This window comes from Myotis davidii, unplaced genomic scaffold (genome assembly GCF_000327345.1).
Source record: "Myotis davidii unplaced genomic scaffold, ASM32734v1 scaffold854, whole genome shotgun sequence".
Classification (NCBI taxonomy): domain Eukaryota; kingdom Metazoa; phylum Chordata; class Mammalia; order Chiroptera; family Vespertilionidae; genus Myotis; species Myotis davidii.
In genome coordinates this window covers 2,533,893-2,549,046 of record NW_006285939.1, presented here as the reverse complement: position 1 = coordinate 2,549,046, position 15,154 = coordinate 2,533,893, and the positions used below count along the sequence as shown (strand labels likewise).

At 44.7% G+C, this 15,154-nt stretch overlaps 2 protein-coding genes across 2 annotated transcripts in view; both read left to right on the top strand.

Moving 5' to 3' along the window:
- The first annotated feature begins 1,140 nt into the window (after positions 1–1,140).
- Positions 1,141–11,781, top strand: MSMB (microseminoprotein, beta-). The gene is made up of 4 exons (XM_006757142.2): positions 1,141–1,247; positions 7,068–7,173; positions 8,218–8,323; positions 11,500–11,781. Exons 1-4 carry the CDS (start codon positions 1,212–1,214, stop codon positions 11,627–11,629), a joined length of 378 nt encoding a protein of 125 aa, XP_006757205.1. The 5' UTR covers positions 1,141–1,211; the 3' UTR covers positions 11,630–11,781.
- A 3,149-nt stretch (positions 11,782–14,930) lies between these two features.
- The window catches only part of NCOA4 (nuclear receptor coactivator 4), a 30,775-nt gene continuing 30,551 nt past the window's right edge, over positions 14,931–15,154 (top strand). Inside the window, exon 1 of the mRNA XM_015559667.1 lies at positions 14,931–15,036. The gene's annotated coding sequence lies outside the window, so the exon portion shown is untranslated. The remainder of the gene's footprint in view (positions 15,037–15,154) is intronic.

Genomic DNA, 15,154 nt, shown 5'->3' with positions numbered 1-15,154 from the left:
GAAAGCAATGTATGAAAGATGGCAGGCAGCTCACAGGCTTTGTGGAAGGCCAGAGACAGACTTGGTGGCCACAAGGCCAGAGAAGTCACCCAAAAGCCCACTGCCGATGGCTCCAGCGAGACCTCATTGCTTCTGCTCATAGTCGCTGGCCCTCACAGGACTGACACTGCACCCTGGACTGCAGAGAGATAAAATGGTGTCATGGACTGAATTGTGTCCCCCTAAATCCATATGTTGAATCCTATTCCCAGTTCTTCAAAATGTGACTGTATTGGAGATAGTGCCTTTTAGAGATAATTAAGTTAAAGCGAGGCCGTTAATTTGGGCTCTAGCTCAAAATGACTGGGCTCCTCATGAGACAGGAGACGGGACACAGATGCACACAGAGGGGAGATCCTGGAAAGACCAGGGAGAAGGTGGCCATTTGCAAGTTAAGGAGAAAGTCTTCAGAAGAAACCAGCCCTGCCAACACCTGGATCTCACACTCTGGCCTCCAGGACGGTGAGGAAATCCATTTCTGTTGTTGAAGCGGCCCAGGCTGTGGTATTTTGTTAAGGTAACCGGAGCCGACTCATGCACATGGTGAGCCCTTACAAACATCAGGAGGCTCTAACTGCCGCTCCCCAAAGCCACCCTGGGCAGAATGAGGGCGAGCAGGTGCTTTGGGGAAGGCTTGCTCGCTGTAGCAGAGCAATTCCTTCCGATTCAAGAAGCTTATGGAGAGTTCAAGCGGCTTGAGCACACGTGGCTCATCAAGGGAACCAGGGCTGCAGTGCCGCTGTCTGATTCCACAGGGGGCCCATCTGTGCCTTCAGAGCAGCCCCTAAGGGTGCCCTGGGGCCGGGGCTGACCCATTGAACTATTGTATTGCCTCTGAAGTCCAGCGTCACTGCTTGGCTGTGTGAAATCAAATAAGATGTATATCATGTGCTTTGCCATGCACCCAGCGGAGGGAAAGGCGCAACGAAGGGCTTCTCTTCCCCCTGCTCTTCATGTCCAGGGCAAACAAACATTTGGGGTGCAGATGGCAAGAATAAACATGTGCTGGGGTGGAGACCTGATTTATGAATGACTCATAAATCATCTGAAACCAGTTTCCTGTTGACAGTCAGCCCTCGGTAAACACTAAGCGTGTCCTTGGCACGTTACCTTCCCTCAGGGTGCCAGGCCGGGGGAGTCCTGTTCTATATAAGTCGCTGTGCCGCTTCCTGATGTACAGGCCTATCGGACCCAAGCTCATCACAATGGTAGGTAACTGGTTGCTTTGTACCTCGTACCTCAAGGCCAGAACAAGGAAAAAGGACATATAGTATAGTCCAGTGGTTCTCAACCTTGGCTGCACATTAGAATCACCTGGGAATCTTTTTAAAATCCTGATTTCTGGGCCTCATCCTCCGGAAATTCTGTTTCTTTGTTACTAATGTTGTGGCCTCACCCCATAACAAAGAAACAGAATTTCCAGAGGATGAGGCCCAGAAATCAGGATTCTAAAAAGATTCCCAGGTGATTCTAATGTGCAGCCAAGGTTGAGAACCACTGGAATAGTCCTTGTTTGAATGAGCTGTGAAGGGTGTTTCTACTGGATACAACTTAATCGTAAATGTGAGCTAGTGATGAACCTTCTATAGAATATTTGTAACTGAATGGATAGAGGGTAATGAGAGGCGGGGAGCTAGAGAAAATGTTAATGACTGTAGCACTATTACTGTTCTCCCAGGTCAAAGCTGTTGTTTCTTCTAGTAAGTGTGGGATTCAATTAGGTTTTATGTGTGTCTCTGATTCTTGGGCCCTAAGTGAGTGATTTGTGAGTTAGATATAATGTCGGGGCTACAGCACTGCATCATCGCAGGTGAGAACGGAGCCTGGGAGGGAAGAGCTGTCTGTGCGCGGCTGAGGCGGGAAGCTACGTGTCCCTCTCCAGGCCAGCGGCTCCCTCGCAAACGGGCTGCACAATGAGCAGCTGTGCCTGACTCCCACACCGGACACTCTGAGTTGATTGGTGGGCAGTGAGTCCTTGGTAATTGAGGTTTTTTAAAGCTGCCCAGGTGACTTCAATATTCAGCAGAATATGAGAACCATCAGCCTGACCTAGGCCCTTTTCAATACACAGTGGGGCCTTGACTTACAAGTGTCCCGACTAACGAGTTTTTTGAGATACCAGCTGTCTCTCTGCGGATTTTTTGTATTGAGTTGATAGAGTAATTTGAGTTAACGAGCTCCTTAACGAGCTCGGTCTCGGAACGAATTAAACTCGTAAGTCAAGGCCCCACTGTATCATGCTGTATTAAGAAAAAATTTGCATCAAAACCTATAAAAACTCATCTAGTCATCCTTTCTGCCTTCAATTCCAAATTGATCTTTTAAAAGTACCCTTTGCTAGAGCCAGTGAAAGGGACTGAACCAGGCTGCTCTTGGGGTGCAAAGGAGAAGAGGAAGGAAGTGGCCAAAGGCAAAGCAGAAGAGGAGACTGCAGGGTCCTCCAGGATGGGCCCTGGGCCTCAGTTCAGAGGCTGTCTCAGAAACACGGGGCTGGAAAAAGCAGGAAACCGTGGGGTGGGTCCTCCTGCTTCATCAGACCCCTCCTCCACCCTCAGAGTGAACTTCCTAAGCTGCAGAACTGACAACGTCCCTGCCCTGCTTACCCTTAAAGGTGCCTGACTCCTTTTTAAAAAAACATATTTTTATTGATTTCAGAGAGGAAGGGAGAGGGAGAGAGAGAGAGAAACAGCAATGGTGAATCACTGATGGACTGCCTCCTGCATGCCCCTTACTGGGGATTGAGCCAACAACCTGGGCATGCACCCTTGACCATAATCGAACCCAGAACCCTTCAGACCACAGGCCGACGCTCTATCCACAGAGCCAAACCGGTTAGGGCAAGATGCCTGACTCTTGATCATGCTGGGAAGACACAAGGAACAGCAACTTACCTAAAGGGACACTATTTCTAGGGGCACTGCTAGCCCGTTTCACTCCAAGTCTGGCATGAAGCACCTGTTACGTGCAGGCATCTGGAAAGGCTAATGCCGGTCTCCCGGCTGCACTGTCTCCTGTGCCTGCCCCTAGCAGGTGCTCATCTTTACTGAATGCAGGAGAGGAAGCAAAAGGGCGAAGGGAGGTGAACGAATAGAACATAGGAACAGGAAAGGACCGAGAGCCTCTCTGCTCAAGTAGTCTCAGCCCAGTAGCATGGGCATCACCTGGGGGGCGGGAGGGGAGGGTGTGCTAGAAATGAGGACTCTTTGATTCCACCAAAGCAGAATCCGCATTTTATTTTACAAAATTCCCCAGGGATTCATATCCACATTAAAGAAGCACTAGTTTTGATTGTTTCTTGTGTTTCTCACATGGGGGACTTGGTAAAGATGCAAAGGCCTTGGCCATGTCCTTCTCCAATGAGCTTGATTGAGACTGTGTGCTCATGATTAAAGCCTGGGTTACTTTGATGCCACCCACATGGGAGAACCTCTGTTTTTACAGGGGGAAACTGAGGCAGAGAGAGAGGGAGAGAAGGAGAGAGAGAGAGAGAGGATATGGAGGCTATATGTGAGATACTATCAACTGGTTAATTTCAAATCTGAATACTCTGCTCTCTCTCTTTTTTTAAAAAAAATATATTTTATTGATTTTTTACAGAGAGGAAAGGGGAGAGATAGAGAGCTAGAAACATCGACCAGCTGCCTCCTGCACACTCCCCACTGGGGATGTGCCCGCAACCAAGGTACATGCCCTTGACCGGAATCGAACCTGGGACCCTTCAGTCCGCAGGCTGACGCTCTGTCCACTGAGCCAAACCGGTTTCAGCTACTCTGCTCTCTCTTGTCACCATGTTTGGACTCCATCTCTCAGTCATTCGATTGGGTTCCTCCGCTCAGAGCAGCAGAAGATCCGGGAATTCTGCAGCCGTCGCTCACCCTGGGCTGCAGTCTTGGCTTGTGCCCACTGGTGCCTCTGTTCTGTGACTAGATAGATTCTATCTGATAGAACAAGACCTCCAACATTCCTGTGATCACCAGCACCTCTCAGGAGCCCCCTTTCTGGATGAAGGGAGTGGAAATTCTGTCAATAAGATGGGCTTTTTCATTTGTTTGTTTGTTTTGAGAAAAAATTCAGGTTTCCACAATGATCTGAAGCTGAAGCTTCTGTAAAAGAATGAAACAGAGAGAGCAGGTGCAACCTCTAGTTCTGATGAGAGCTAACTATATTGAGAGTTTATTATAGGAATTGATTTATTTCTCTTGGTTATAAAACTAATGTCTTTCATTATAAGCAATTTAGAAAAAAAGAGGAAAAGTCCAAAGAAAAATCCCACAGCTCAAAAATCACTTGTTAAAATTTGGTACAAAAACTGTAATCTCTTTTTGAGCATCTCCTTCTATGTGGGTCTTTTCCACATCATAGGAATACCTGCCTTCTTTAACGTAGTCATAGTAGTGATCATTTATGTCATTTCATATTCTCTTACCTCCTAACTTGGCCAGTTCTGTTTTTGGAGTCACCATGCTCTGAAACAGCCCTGTTTTGGGGGAATTTGGGTTGATTCATTTCCCTGTTGCATTGAGCATCCAAGAGGCGAAGTCTAAGTCCTTCTCTGTGTCATTCCTAGGACCAGGTCTTAGAAGTGAAAAGGTGAAGTCAAATGTTGTAACTGTTTTTTTCAATGTTTTTATTGACTTGAGAGAGAGATAGAAACATCATCGAAGAGAAATATCTATTGGTTCTACTGGGGATCAACCCAGACATGTGCCCTGACCGGGAATCAAACCAGCAACCTCCTGGTACATGGACCAGTACTCAACCAACTGAGAACACCGGCCAGGGCTGCTGTAAACAGTTTTAAGAATATGGATGCGTACTATTAAGTTGTGCTCCATAAAGATTATTCAAACATAAACTAGCCTTGTGAATTTCACTTCTCAGATATGCCTTTATTTCACTCTGGATATTATAAATGAAATAATTATTTTTTGTCATCCCATATGGTTCTATTTTACAAATTTGCATTTCTGGTCTCAGCAATAACTTGAACTTTTCCATGTCTTTGTTCATCATCTCTGTTTGTATATGTGTGTTATTGTCTTATCTTTTGTTGTTGTTGTTAATCCTCACACCAGGATATTTTTTTTTTCCATTGAGAAAGAGTGGAGGGAGGACAGGGGTTGGGGGTGGGGGGGGAGATACATTGATGTGAGAAAGACACATTGATTGTTGCCTCCTGCCTGCGCCCTGACCGGGGCAGGGGGTAAACCCACAACCCAGGTACCCGCCCTTGACCAGGAATCAAACCAAGACCCTTTAGTGTGTGGGCTGATGTTGTAACCTCTGAGCAAATGACCAGGGCTATGTGTGGTATTTTCTTTGTCATTTTTCTACTAGGATCTTTTTCTTTTTCTTGTTGATATACAGAAATTCTTCATATGATGATGTTGTTCTCCAAATTTGGTAATTATTTTTAACTTTTATTTATGGATTTATAACTTTTACATTTTCAAAGCTATTTATTTTTTAATACTTAGAATAAGATGATTATTTACTTATTTTTTCTGTGATTCGTTTATGATTTAAAATTTTTTAATTAAAGTACAGTTGACATACAATATTATATTCGTTTCAGGTGTATCTGCCATCGTACAAAGTTAATTTATGATCTTATAAAAGTTTAACCATCAAATTCTTTTAGAATTTATTTGTGGGAACTAAAGTAGAAAATTAACTTTGTTTCCTTTCAAAATATCCCATTTGTTCTAATATCATTTTTTGAATAATTCTCTACAGATTTTAAAAACTAAGTTTATCTTATAATAAACTTTTATATGGATTTATAAATATACTTTCTGGGGTTTCTATGCTGTTCCCTGTACTTGTCTTTCTATTCTTATATTAATAACATCTACTTTAGGTAGCATCAGTTCATAATGAATTTTAGATATCTTACAGAACAAGTACCCTCACCCCCAATCTTCTTTTCTTAAAAAAATATATTTTTATTGATTTCAGAGAGGAAGGGAGAGGGAGAGATAGAAACATCAACAATGAGAGGAATCATTGATCAGCTGCCTCTTGCACACCCGACACTGGGGATCGAGCCCACAACCTGGGCATGTACCTTCACCAGGGAATCGAACGTTGACCTCCTGGTTTATGGGTCGGCGCTCAACCACTGAGCACACCAGCCGGGACCCATCCTCTTTTTAAAAAGGTTCCTGGAAATTCCCACGTTAAAGTTTGTTTATTTGGCTTGCTCGTCTCAAAATGATGACAAAAGCAACTTGATACTTTTCTTTGTCCTGCAGATTCTGTATCAGCTACTAGATGAACTGATGTGTTCATGCAGCCATCAACAATGCAGTTATCATTTGGAAAGTGAAGTTCTTAGCCTCATGGTCTAAGAATGCCAACTAAGTAGTTCCATCAAGTCTCCTACTGTGTTTTCTTCATCTTTTGTCAATGTTTTATCTTCCTAAAACTCTTCTCCACACACTCATTTCCGTCCTTTGAATTATACACACTCTGCAAAGCAGCTAAAAATCAATCCGAAAGGGTCCCCTGAACTTCCTAAAATAACACACGATGCTCAGGCTGGGTGGCTCAGTTGGTTGGAGTGTCATCCCGTACATCCAAAGGTCACAGGCTCATTCCTGGTCAGGGCACATCCCTCGCTTGTGGGTTCTATCTCTGGTGTCAGGGGGTGTAGAGGAGGCAACCAATAGATGTTTTTTTCTCAGATTGATGTTTCTCTCTCTCTCTCTCTCTCTCCCTCTCATCACTATATCTACCTCTCTCCCTTTTGCTCTCTCACATCAATAAAAACATATGCTCAGGTGAGGTTTGGTTTTTTTTTTATAAAAAAAAAACAGCACACTACCATTATTTTATTGGTCTATGACTGACTCACATTTAGCTTTTTCCCCAGTTTATTTTTAATAACTTGTGTAGATGTTGTTCCTTTGAAGTGCCACCTTTAACCCACCCGTGGAGCCCAGCAGGGATCCTCATGCAGGACGCTCAGTCAATGATCGCTCTCTGAATCAGTCTGTTTTTCTTCCTGACACTGCTTCACATTGCAGAATGCTCTCCTGGGAAGCCTTGTGGTCTTGGCCAGCTGTGTGATGTTATGCAACGCCCAGTGCTATTTCATACCTATTGAAGGCTCTCCAGACAACTCGCTTAAGGGTAAGTCCCAGCTTTTCCAGTGTATTATTTTACTGCAGCTTGGCAGGTATAACCTGTTGGCAGAGGAGGCCTTTACATCTACATGAGGGGGAGGGTTAGGGCGGATATCAAATAGAGTCAAATGAGAGACTTCAATTTGTCACTGTACAAGACAGTGTTTCTCAACCCAAGGTGTAGGAGAATTGCCTGGAAAGCTTTTGAAACCTACCAACGCTCAGGAGCCATCCAATATGAGGCAAATGAGAATCTCTGGGGTAGGAGCTGCACAGCTAATCGCTTTTGGATTCACCCCTATACGCAGGCAAAGAACCATCAATATTCCAAAGCAGTACTTTTCAAACTTCAGTGTGCACGTAAACTCTCTGAGAATCTTGCTAAATAAAAATTCCGATTCTGTGGGCCTGCATGTCCAACACAGCCTTGGTAGTGCTGATGCTACTAGTTCCTCCAGCTCACCTGGACCACCAAGGTTTAAAGCAGTGGTTCTGACCCCTGGCTGAATATTTGAATCACTTGGGGAGCTTTGGGAAAATATGGCAGCCTGGGCCTCATGGCCAGAGAGACTCATTGTTCTGAGGTGAGACCAAGGCATAAATTTTTTAAAAATGCCCAAGATGTTTTACATGTGCATGTAGGGTTCAGAAGCAAAGCAAAGAGAAGTAGTAAAATGAGACATTTATCCAGAGATAATCCAGCAGAAAAAAAACACACCAAAGAACTTGGCTCCAAGCGCCCCTAGGATCGTAATAGCTATCTGATAAAAGAGAAAGGCCTTATTTTATTCTTGTAATATTTGTTCTGAAATAAGATCTGGAAGGACTTAAGCTTGCTGTAAGAAAACATGATCGGTGACATGAACTGGACAGTACTGGAATTTAGCTGTGGGTGACCACAGAAGCACTTTTCTCAGACACCCTTAAATTGACGAGATTTTCCCTCTCTGGGAGGGGCACAGATGGCAGGGTTGGCCACAGTGTCCTACAAGCCTTGTTCCAGCTGCATGCCTTGAGGACACCACTGATGTTGCCACACTTGTTATTTTAGAATGCAAGGATCTCGGTGGAGTCACCTACGCGATGAACTCAAAGTGGAAGAATGAGAGATGTGAGGAGTGTTCTTGTAACCCAACTGGAATCGACTGCTGCAACACGTAAGTCTCAGCCAGCAGGGCCAACAGGGGGTGCAGCTGTTACTGGGCTGCTCCTGAGTTGCAGCTACTCCCTCTTTCAAAATCCCCTTCTGAAGTGGTTTCGTTTTCAGCACTATTTCCTTCTTCTTTTTTTTAAAATATATTTTTATTGCTTTCCGAGAGGAAGAGAGAGGGAGAAAGAGATGGAAACATCAATGATAGAGAATCATTGATTGGCTGCCTCCTGCACACCCCACACTGGGGATCGAACCTACAACCCAGGCATATGCTCTGACCAGGAATCAAAATGTGAACTCCTGGTTCATAGGTCGACATTCAACCACTGAGCCATGCCCCAGCTGGGCATGGATTAATTCTTAATCTCTCTGAGCCTCAGTTTCCTCGCAATAAAATAGGGATAGTCAGGTGTCCATGAGAATTTAATGAGATTCTGCATATATTAAATCAACACATATTTATGCCTTCTCTATGCCAGTCTGTGTCCCCTGAGCCTGGGACAGTAATGAACACCTAGTAGGAACGCAAAGTGTCCCTTCTCTCTTTCCTTCCATGTGCCTATCCCGTTTAGCACACTGCTCCGCAGGGAGGAAATGTGTACAGTTCTCTCTACTATTCAAAGACAACTCCTTTTCCCTGCGATTGCCTCACAGCCCACCGAGTTGTTTTCATCATTTCTTTTTCTATAGCAAAAGACAGCTTTTGATTAAATTTTCTCTGGGATACTTTTTTCACCCATTGCTTCTCCAGGGGACACAGTCCAGATCTCAAGCTGCTCAGTGGCCTCCCCACTGCCAAGGCCCCACCCAAGGTGCCCTGGAGAATCTCTTTCCAGTCCTCACTCGCTTACAGATTACCCTTTGGGAGGAGGACTGCACTATCCTCTTCTGTAAAATAAGTCAAACGTCACCTTTTGGAAAAAAGCATTCTCACAAAGGGCCCGGTGATGGCTGCCTCTGTGTACACTTGGGCAGGGGCCATTTACAGCTCGGATTCATGTGTTCCAAGAGAGTGATGAATCCTAGCATTGCTTGCACCCTTGAATGTGTGGGTGGGCTTTCCTGGGGAGATGGTCCCGTTTTCATTAGCTGCTCCTGGGCTCCATGATCCTGGCCTGGAGCACCTCTGTTCCTGTTGGCTTAGCAGCTCCTATGCTAATTAGAATGGACAATCTTTCCCTTCCCACATTCAAGCCGCAGAACTGCTGGCCACTTCCTGAGCCAGGACAAGAAGTCCCTCTCAGAGCTTACTGCGTCCTGTGATGCAGGATGGAACTTGGGAACGATGTCAGGGGTGGTCTGTGTGATCATAGACCAGGTTCTATGTGTTCAAATCCAGGCTCCCAAAGTCAGCACTTTGGGGTTGCAAACTAAAAGGTGATCTTACGTTGCTGAGGGCACCCTCGACAGCTGGAGTGTGGGCTGCCCCTGGCAGAGAGCTGGCCTGAGGAGGCTGGGCATCCTATCCTTGCTTTTTTTAAAAAAAATTAAACCTTTATTATTGAAAATGTTACATATGTCTCCCTTTCCCTCCCATTGACCCCTTTTAGCCCACCCCGCCCCTCACTCCAGGCCTTCACAAACCTATCTTAAAAAAAAACTTTATTGTTGAAAGTATTACATATGTCCCTTTTTCCCCCCCATTGGCCCCCTACAGCCACGCCCCCCCACCCCGCCCTAGGGTCTGTGTCCATGGGTTATGCATATATGCACACAAGGCCTTTGGTTGATTACTTCTCACCCACCGACTTTCCCCCACCTTCCCTCTGAGGCTCTGCACTCTGCTCCAGGCTTCCATGTCTCTGATCCACTCCCTTCATCAGTTTAGTTTGTTAATTAGATTCTACACATGAGTGAGATCATGTGATCCTTGTCTTTCTCTGACTGGCTTATTTCACTTAGCATAATACTCTCCAGGTCACTATATGCTGTCTCAAACATCCTTCATTTTTACTGCTGCATAGTATTTTGTGGTGTAAATGTACCACAGCTTTTTTTTATCTATTCATCTACTGATGTGAACTTGGGTTTAGGTATTATAAATTGTGCTGCTATGAATATAGGGGTGCATACTTTTTAAAAAATTGGTGTTTCAGGTTTCTAGGATATATTCCTAGAAGTGGGATCACTAGGTCAAATGGCAGATCCATATTTAATTTTTTGAGGAAACTCCATACTGTTTTCCATAATGACTGCACCAGTCTGCATTCCCACCAGCAATGTACTAGGTTTCCCTTTTCTCCACATCCTCACCAGCACTTGTCATTGGTTGATTTGTTGATGGTAGCCATTCTGACATATGTGAGATGATAACTCATTGTCATTTTAATTTGCATCTCTCTGATAATCAATGACTTTCAGCATTTCTTCATATATCTCTTAGCCATCTGTATGTTCTCTTTGGAGATGTGTCTATTTAGGTCTTTTGCCCATTTTTTTAAACAATGTAGCTTTTAAAAAAATATATATTTTATTGATATTTTACAGAGAGGAAGGGAGAGGGATAGAGAGTTAGAAACATTGATCAGCAGCCTCCTGCACACCCCCTACTGGGGATGTGCCCACAACCAAGGCACATGTCCTTGACCAGAATCAAACCTGGGACCCTTCAGTCCGCAGGCTAATGCTCTATCCACCGAGCCAAAAGGGTTAGGGTATATTTTTTTAATTGTTTTATTTGTCTTCCTTTTGTTAAGTTGTATGAGTTCCTTTATATATTTTGGATACTAGCCCTTTATCAGATGTATTATTGCTAAATATGTTCTCCCATACAGTGGGCTCTCGTTTTACTCTTTTGCTGTGCAGAAGCCTTTTATTTTGATGTCGTCCCATTTGTTTATTTTCACCTGGGTTTCCTTTGCCCTAGGTCAGGAGATGTATCGGTAAACATATTGCTATGAGAGATGCCTGAGATTTTGCTGCCTATGGTTTCTTCTAGGATTTTTATGGTTTCATGACTTACATTTAAGTCTTTTATACATTTTGAGTTTATTCTTGTGTATAGTGTAAGTTGGTGGTGTAGTTTCATTTTTTTTTTTTGCACGTATCTGTCCAATTTTCCCAACACCATTTATTGAAGAGATTGTCTTAACTCCATTGCATGTTCTTGAGTTCTGAGCATAATGGCTAGGATCGATATCTTATCCTTTCTAATTGGCTTTGCTCTTGTCTCAATGGCAGTGTTGCTATACCTGTGGGTTTTAGCAAAATGAAATGCAAGAAATTATTCAACCAGAAGACCTGCACCTATACGGTGGTGGAGAAAAAGAATCCAAAAAAGACTTGTCTTGTCCAACAATGGGTGATGTAATGTGCTTCTAGTGGGCCCGTGGCTCCCAGCCAGAGGGGTTCCAGGTCCTCCAAGGCCAGGCCTCATTCTCCTGTGGCCTCTAACAATCTATGATTGTAACCCTACCTGTTCGTAAAAAAAATAAATAATTAACAATTGAGCAAACATTTGAATATGTGTGTACTTGCAATTTATAAATTATGTGTGCATTGATTTTATACACATTATAAAGCGTTCAAACATTTAAGAGGAAAAAAAATATGAATAAAGTTATATTTTTCCTATACTCCAATAAATCATTATACATCCCCACTTAAGTACTGCTGCTTCTGTTGCTTCTGATATAGTATCGGCACTCTGCTGCCCTGGTATCCTGCTATCTTGCGAACAGTTCAAAAAATAAATGTGTCTTCAAAATGAAATCAGATTCCTTATTTTCTTTGAGTTTTTCATATTTATTCTTCCTTCCTCTTCTTTTTCTTAAATAGATATATATATTAAATATATTCTTATTGATTTTAGAGAGAAAGGGAGAGGGAGAGAGAGAGAGAGAAACATCAATGATGACAGAGAATCATTGGTAGGCTGCCTCCTACATGCCCTCCACTGGGGATTGAGCCTGCAACCTGGGCATGTGCCCTGACCGGAATCAAACAGTGACCTCCTGGTTCTTAGGTTGAAGCTAAACCGCAATGCCACACTGGCCGGACTCCTTCCTCTTCTATAGAGAATGTCCTCCATGCTGTGTCCCTCATATACCTCTGTTTGCTTGAGGTTGGAGCAGGTAAGATAGAACAGGACAGCCTGGAAGGAGTAGCTCTGAGACCACATGCAGCCTGACGGAGTCTTGAAAGGCCAGGGGTCCTGGCTTGAGAGAATGGCTTGAGTGCAGGGCTCCAGTCACTCACCTCTACCTGCATACAGATTCCTGCAAAACTTAAGCACTTAAACAGTGACAATGTTGCCCGGGTCAGTGTGGCTCAGTCGGTTGAGCATCATGTCCCATGCACCGAGAAGTCACCAGTTGGATTCTGGTCTGGGCATGTGCCAGGGTTGCAGGCTCCATCCCAATGTGTAGGTGTTAGGTCTGATCAAATAATTGAATCAACACTCCCTCCCCTGGGAACTAACCTTTAGATCACTTCACAACCAACACTCCCTTTGCACATTGTTGATGTAATGTGCTTCCACTTGCTAAGACCACATTCCACTTGCTAAGACCACATTCCACTTGCTAAGATCATTCATCTTTTGCCTCAGGACCCGACCAGAGAATTCTCTGCCCAGAAAAAGCCTGCCTAGAGTCCTTTAAAATCTCTGACTCCTCGTCCCTGGGTGCTGGTGCCATTTTGGGGCTCAGCCCATCTGGTTTTCCAGATGACCTAATCATTTCATAATTCTTTACTTTTTTTGGCCTCTTCCATTTCTCCTTCAGCGACCCTATAGGAAGCAGACTATCAATGTTTCTCTCTCTCTCTCTCCCCGCTTCCTCTCTCTCTTAAATCAATAAAAACATTAAAAAAAAACACACCCCACTAAACATCTTAATTTACAAAGGTAAAATTAAAAAAACAAACACAGCCCAGCCGGCGTGGCTCAGTGGTTCAGCATCGACCTATGAACCAGGAGGTTCAATTCCCGGTTAGGGCACATGCCCAGGTTGCAGGCTTGATCCCCAGTCTGGGGTGTATATGAAGCCGCCGATCAATGATTCTCTCATCATTGATGTTTCTATTTCTCTCTCCCTCTTCCTTCCTCTCTGAAATCAATGAAAATATGTATATTAAAAAAATACAGTGACAATATTGATCATCTCTTGCTTTTGTGTTAGAGAACATTTGTTCACTCAACAGGTCTTTCTTAAGCGCCAGGGCCAGGCAGTGCTATGGGTCAAGGATACAGCAATGAACCAGAGAGACCAGGTCCCTGCTTTCCTGGGTCTTGGAGTTCTTTGTGCGGGTATGTGACAGAGCATAAGCAGGCAGACAGTCCTCTGTTGAAGAATCTGTGGACAATTGGTAAAGAGCTTTATTTCTTCCCTGAACCCTAATCCTATCTCTTCAAACATGTTATTGGACTAGTTGAGCAATCCTGGGCTGACCCCTTAGTTTTTTGGGGACCACTGTAAGACAATAATTTTTAAAAAGTGCTTTGGTTACTTTTAGTTAATCTGCATCTGAATCGGAAAGGAAATGGGGAAGGGGTGAGTGAAGGGTCGGGTGCTGTCTTGGCTGCCTGGGCTGTGGCAGTGCGTAGGGTGAGTGCTTCCTCACGGGCTCTCGGACAGTCTCTACTGCTCCTTCTCCTCTGCAGCTCCCTTCCACCCAAAGACGATGACTGTGCCTTCCGAGCGTCTGCATATGAATCTGTTTCCTGTTGCTTTTGGCTGAGATTGCCTTGCTTCTTGTAGGACTCACTCTTGGGTGGGATCCACAAAACCCGATCATGGCAACTTTTGTAAATTCTACTTAGATAGCCCTTCATCTTTCTAGGAAAGGTGGGGGCACAGTTAGCACCTAGAATTGGGGGCATCTGTCAAAACAGGGACAGAAGGATTCCCATTTTAACATCTGGTCATAAATACATAAACAAACAAAACACTCCAATGTGGATAATGCCACACGAGGCAGATTGTGAGGGGATGTACAGTGGTGGGCTGTGGAGGGTAGAAAGCTGCCGTGAGACATGGTGCAAACAAATATATGCTTTGTAGTCAGATGATGTGGCTTGGAATGTGGGCTCTAACATTTATGTAATGAATTAAAAAATTGTGGCAAAATATACATAACATAAAACTTACCATTTTCACCACTGGTAAGTGCACAGGTGAGCGGTGTTGACTCCATTCACATTGCTGTGCAATCACTGCCGTCCCAGACTGCAGAACTTCCCATCATCCCGAATGGAACTCTGTACCCATTAAACAATAATTCGCCTTTCACAAGCCTGTGGCGAGGTATTTTCTGTGTCTATAAATTTGGCTACTCTAGTACCTCGTATAAGTGGAATCATACAGCATTTGTCCTTTTGTGTCTTCTGACATTTATTGTACCTGTACGCTAAGGCTAAGTAACAGCCGCCTTTGAGGACATCTGATATGACCAGATCATTCAGGATATTACTCGGTACAAAGCGTGCCTTCAACAAACGTTTGTTCCATTTGTTCTAATTTATTCAGGGAGGGCGAGAGGACTGTGACCCGGAGCTCAGGCAAGACTGTGCGCCTGCGCTCTGCGCCCTCCGGAGGGCAGACGGGGGCTGGGGGCTGACCCGAGTAGAGCTCTCGCGAGACTGTCATATGTGCGGCGAGAGACGGAGGGGAAGGTTGTGCTATCGCGAGAACTCTGCCTTTCGGCCCTCGGCGTGTGTCAGGCGGTGTCTCTGCACCGAAGGTCCCCTCGGATCGCCCGGAGTCGCGTTTGTAGTCGGTAAGAACCGAGTGGCGGGGAGGCCGGGCGCTTCTCCTTCCGAGGGGCTGGCCTCCTCCTCAACACGCCGGCCCGGGCCTGCCTGCTGCTCCCCGGCCAGCGACACGCCGGCCCGGCG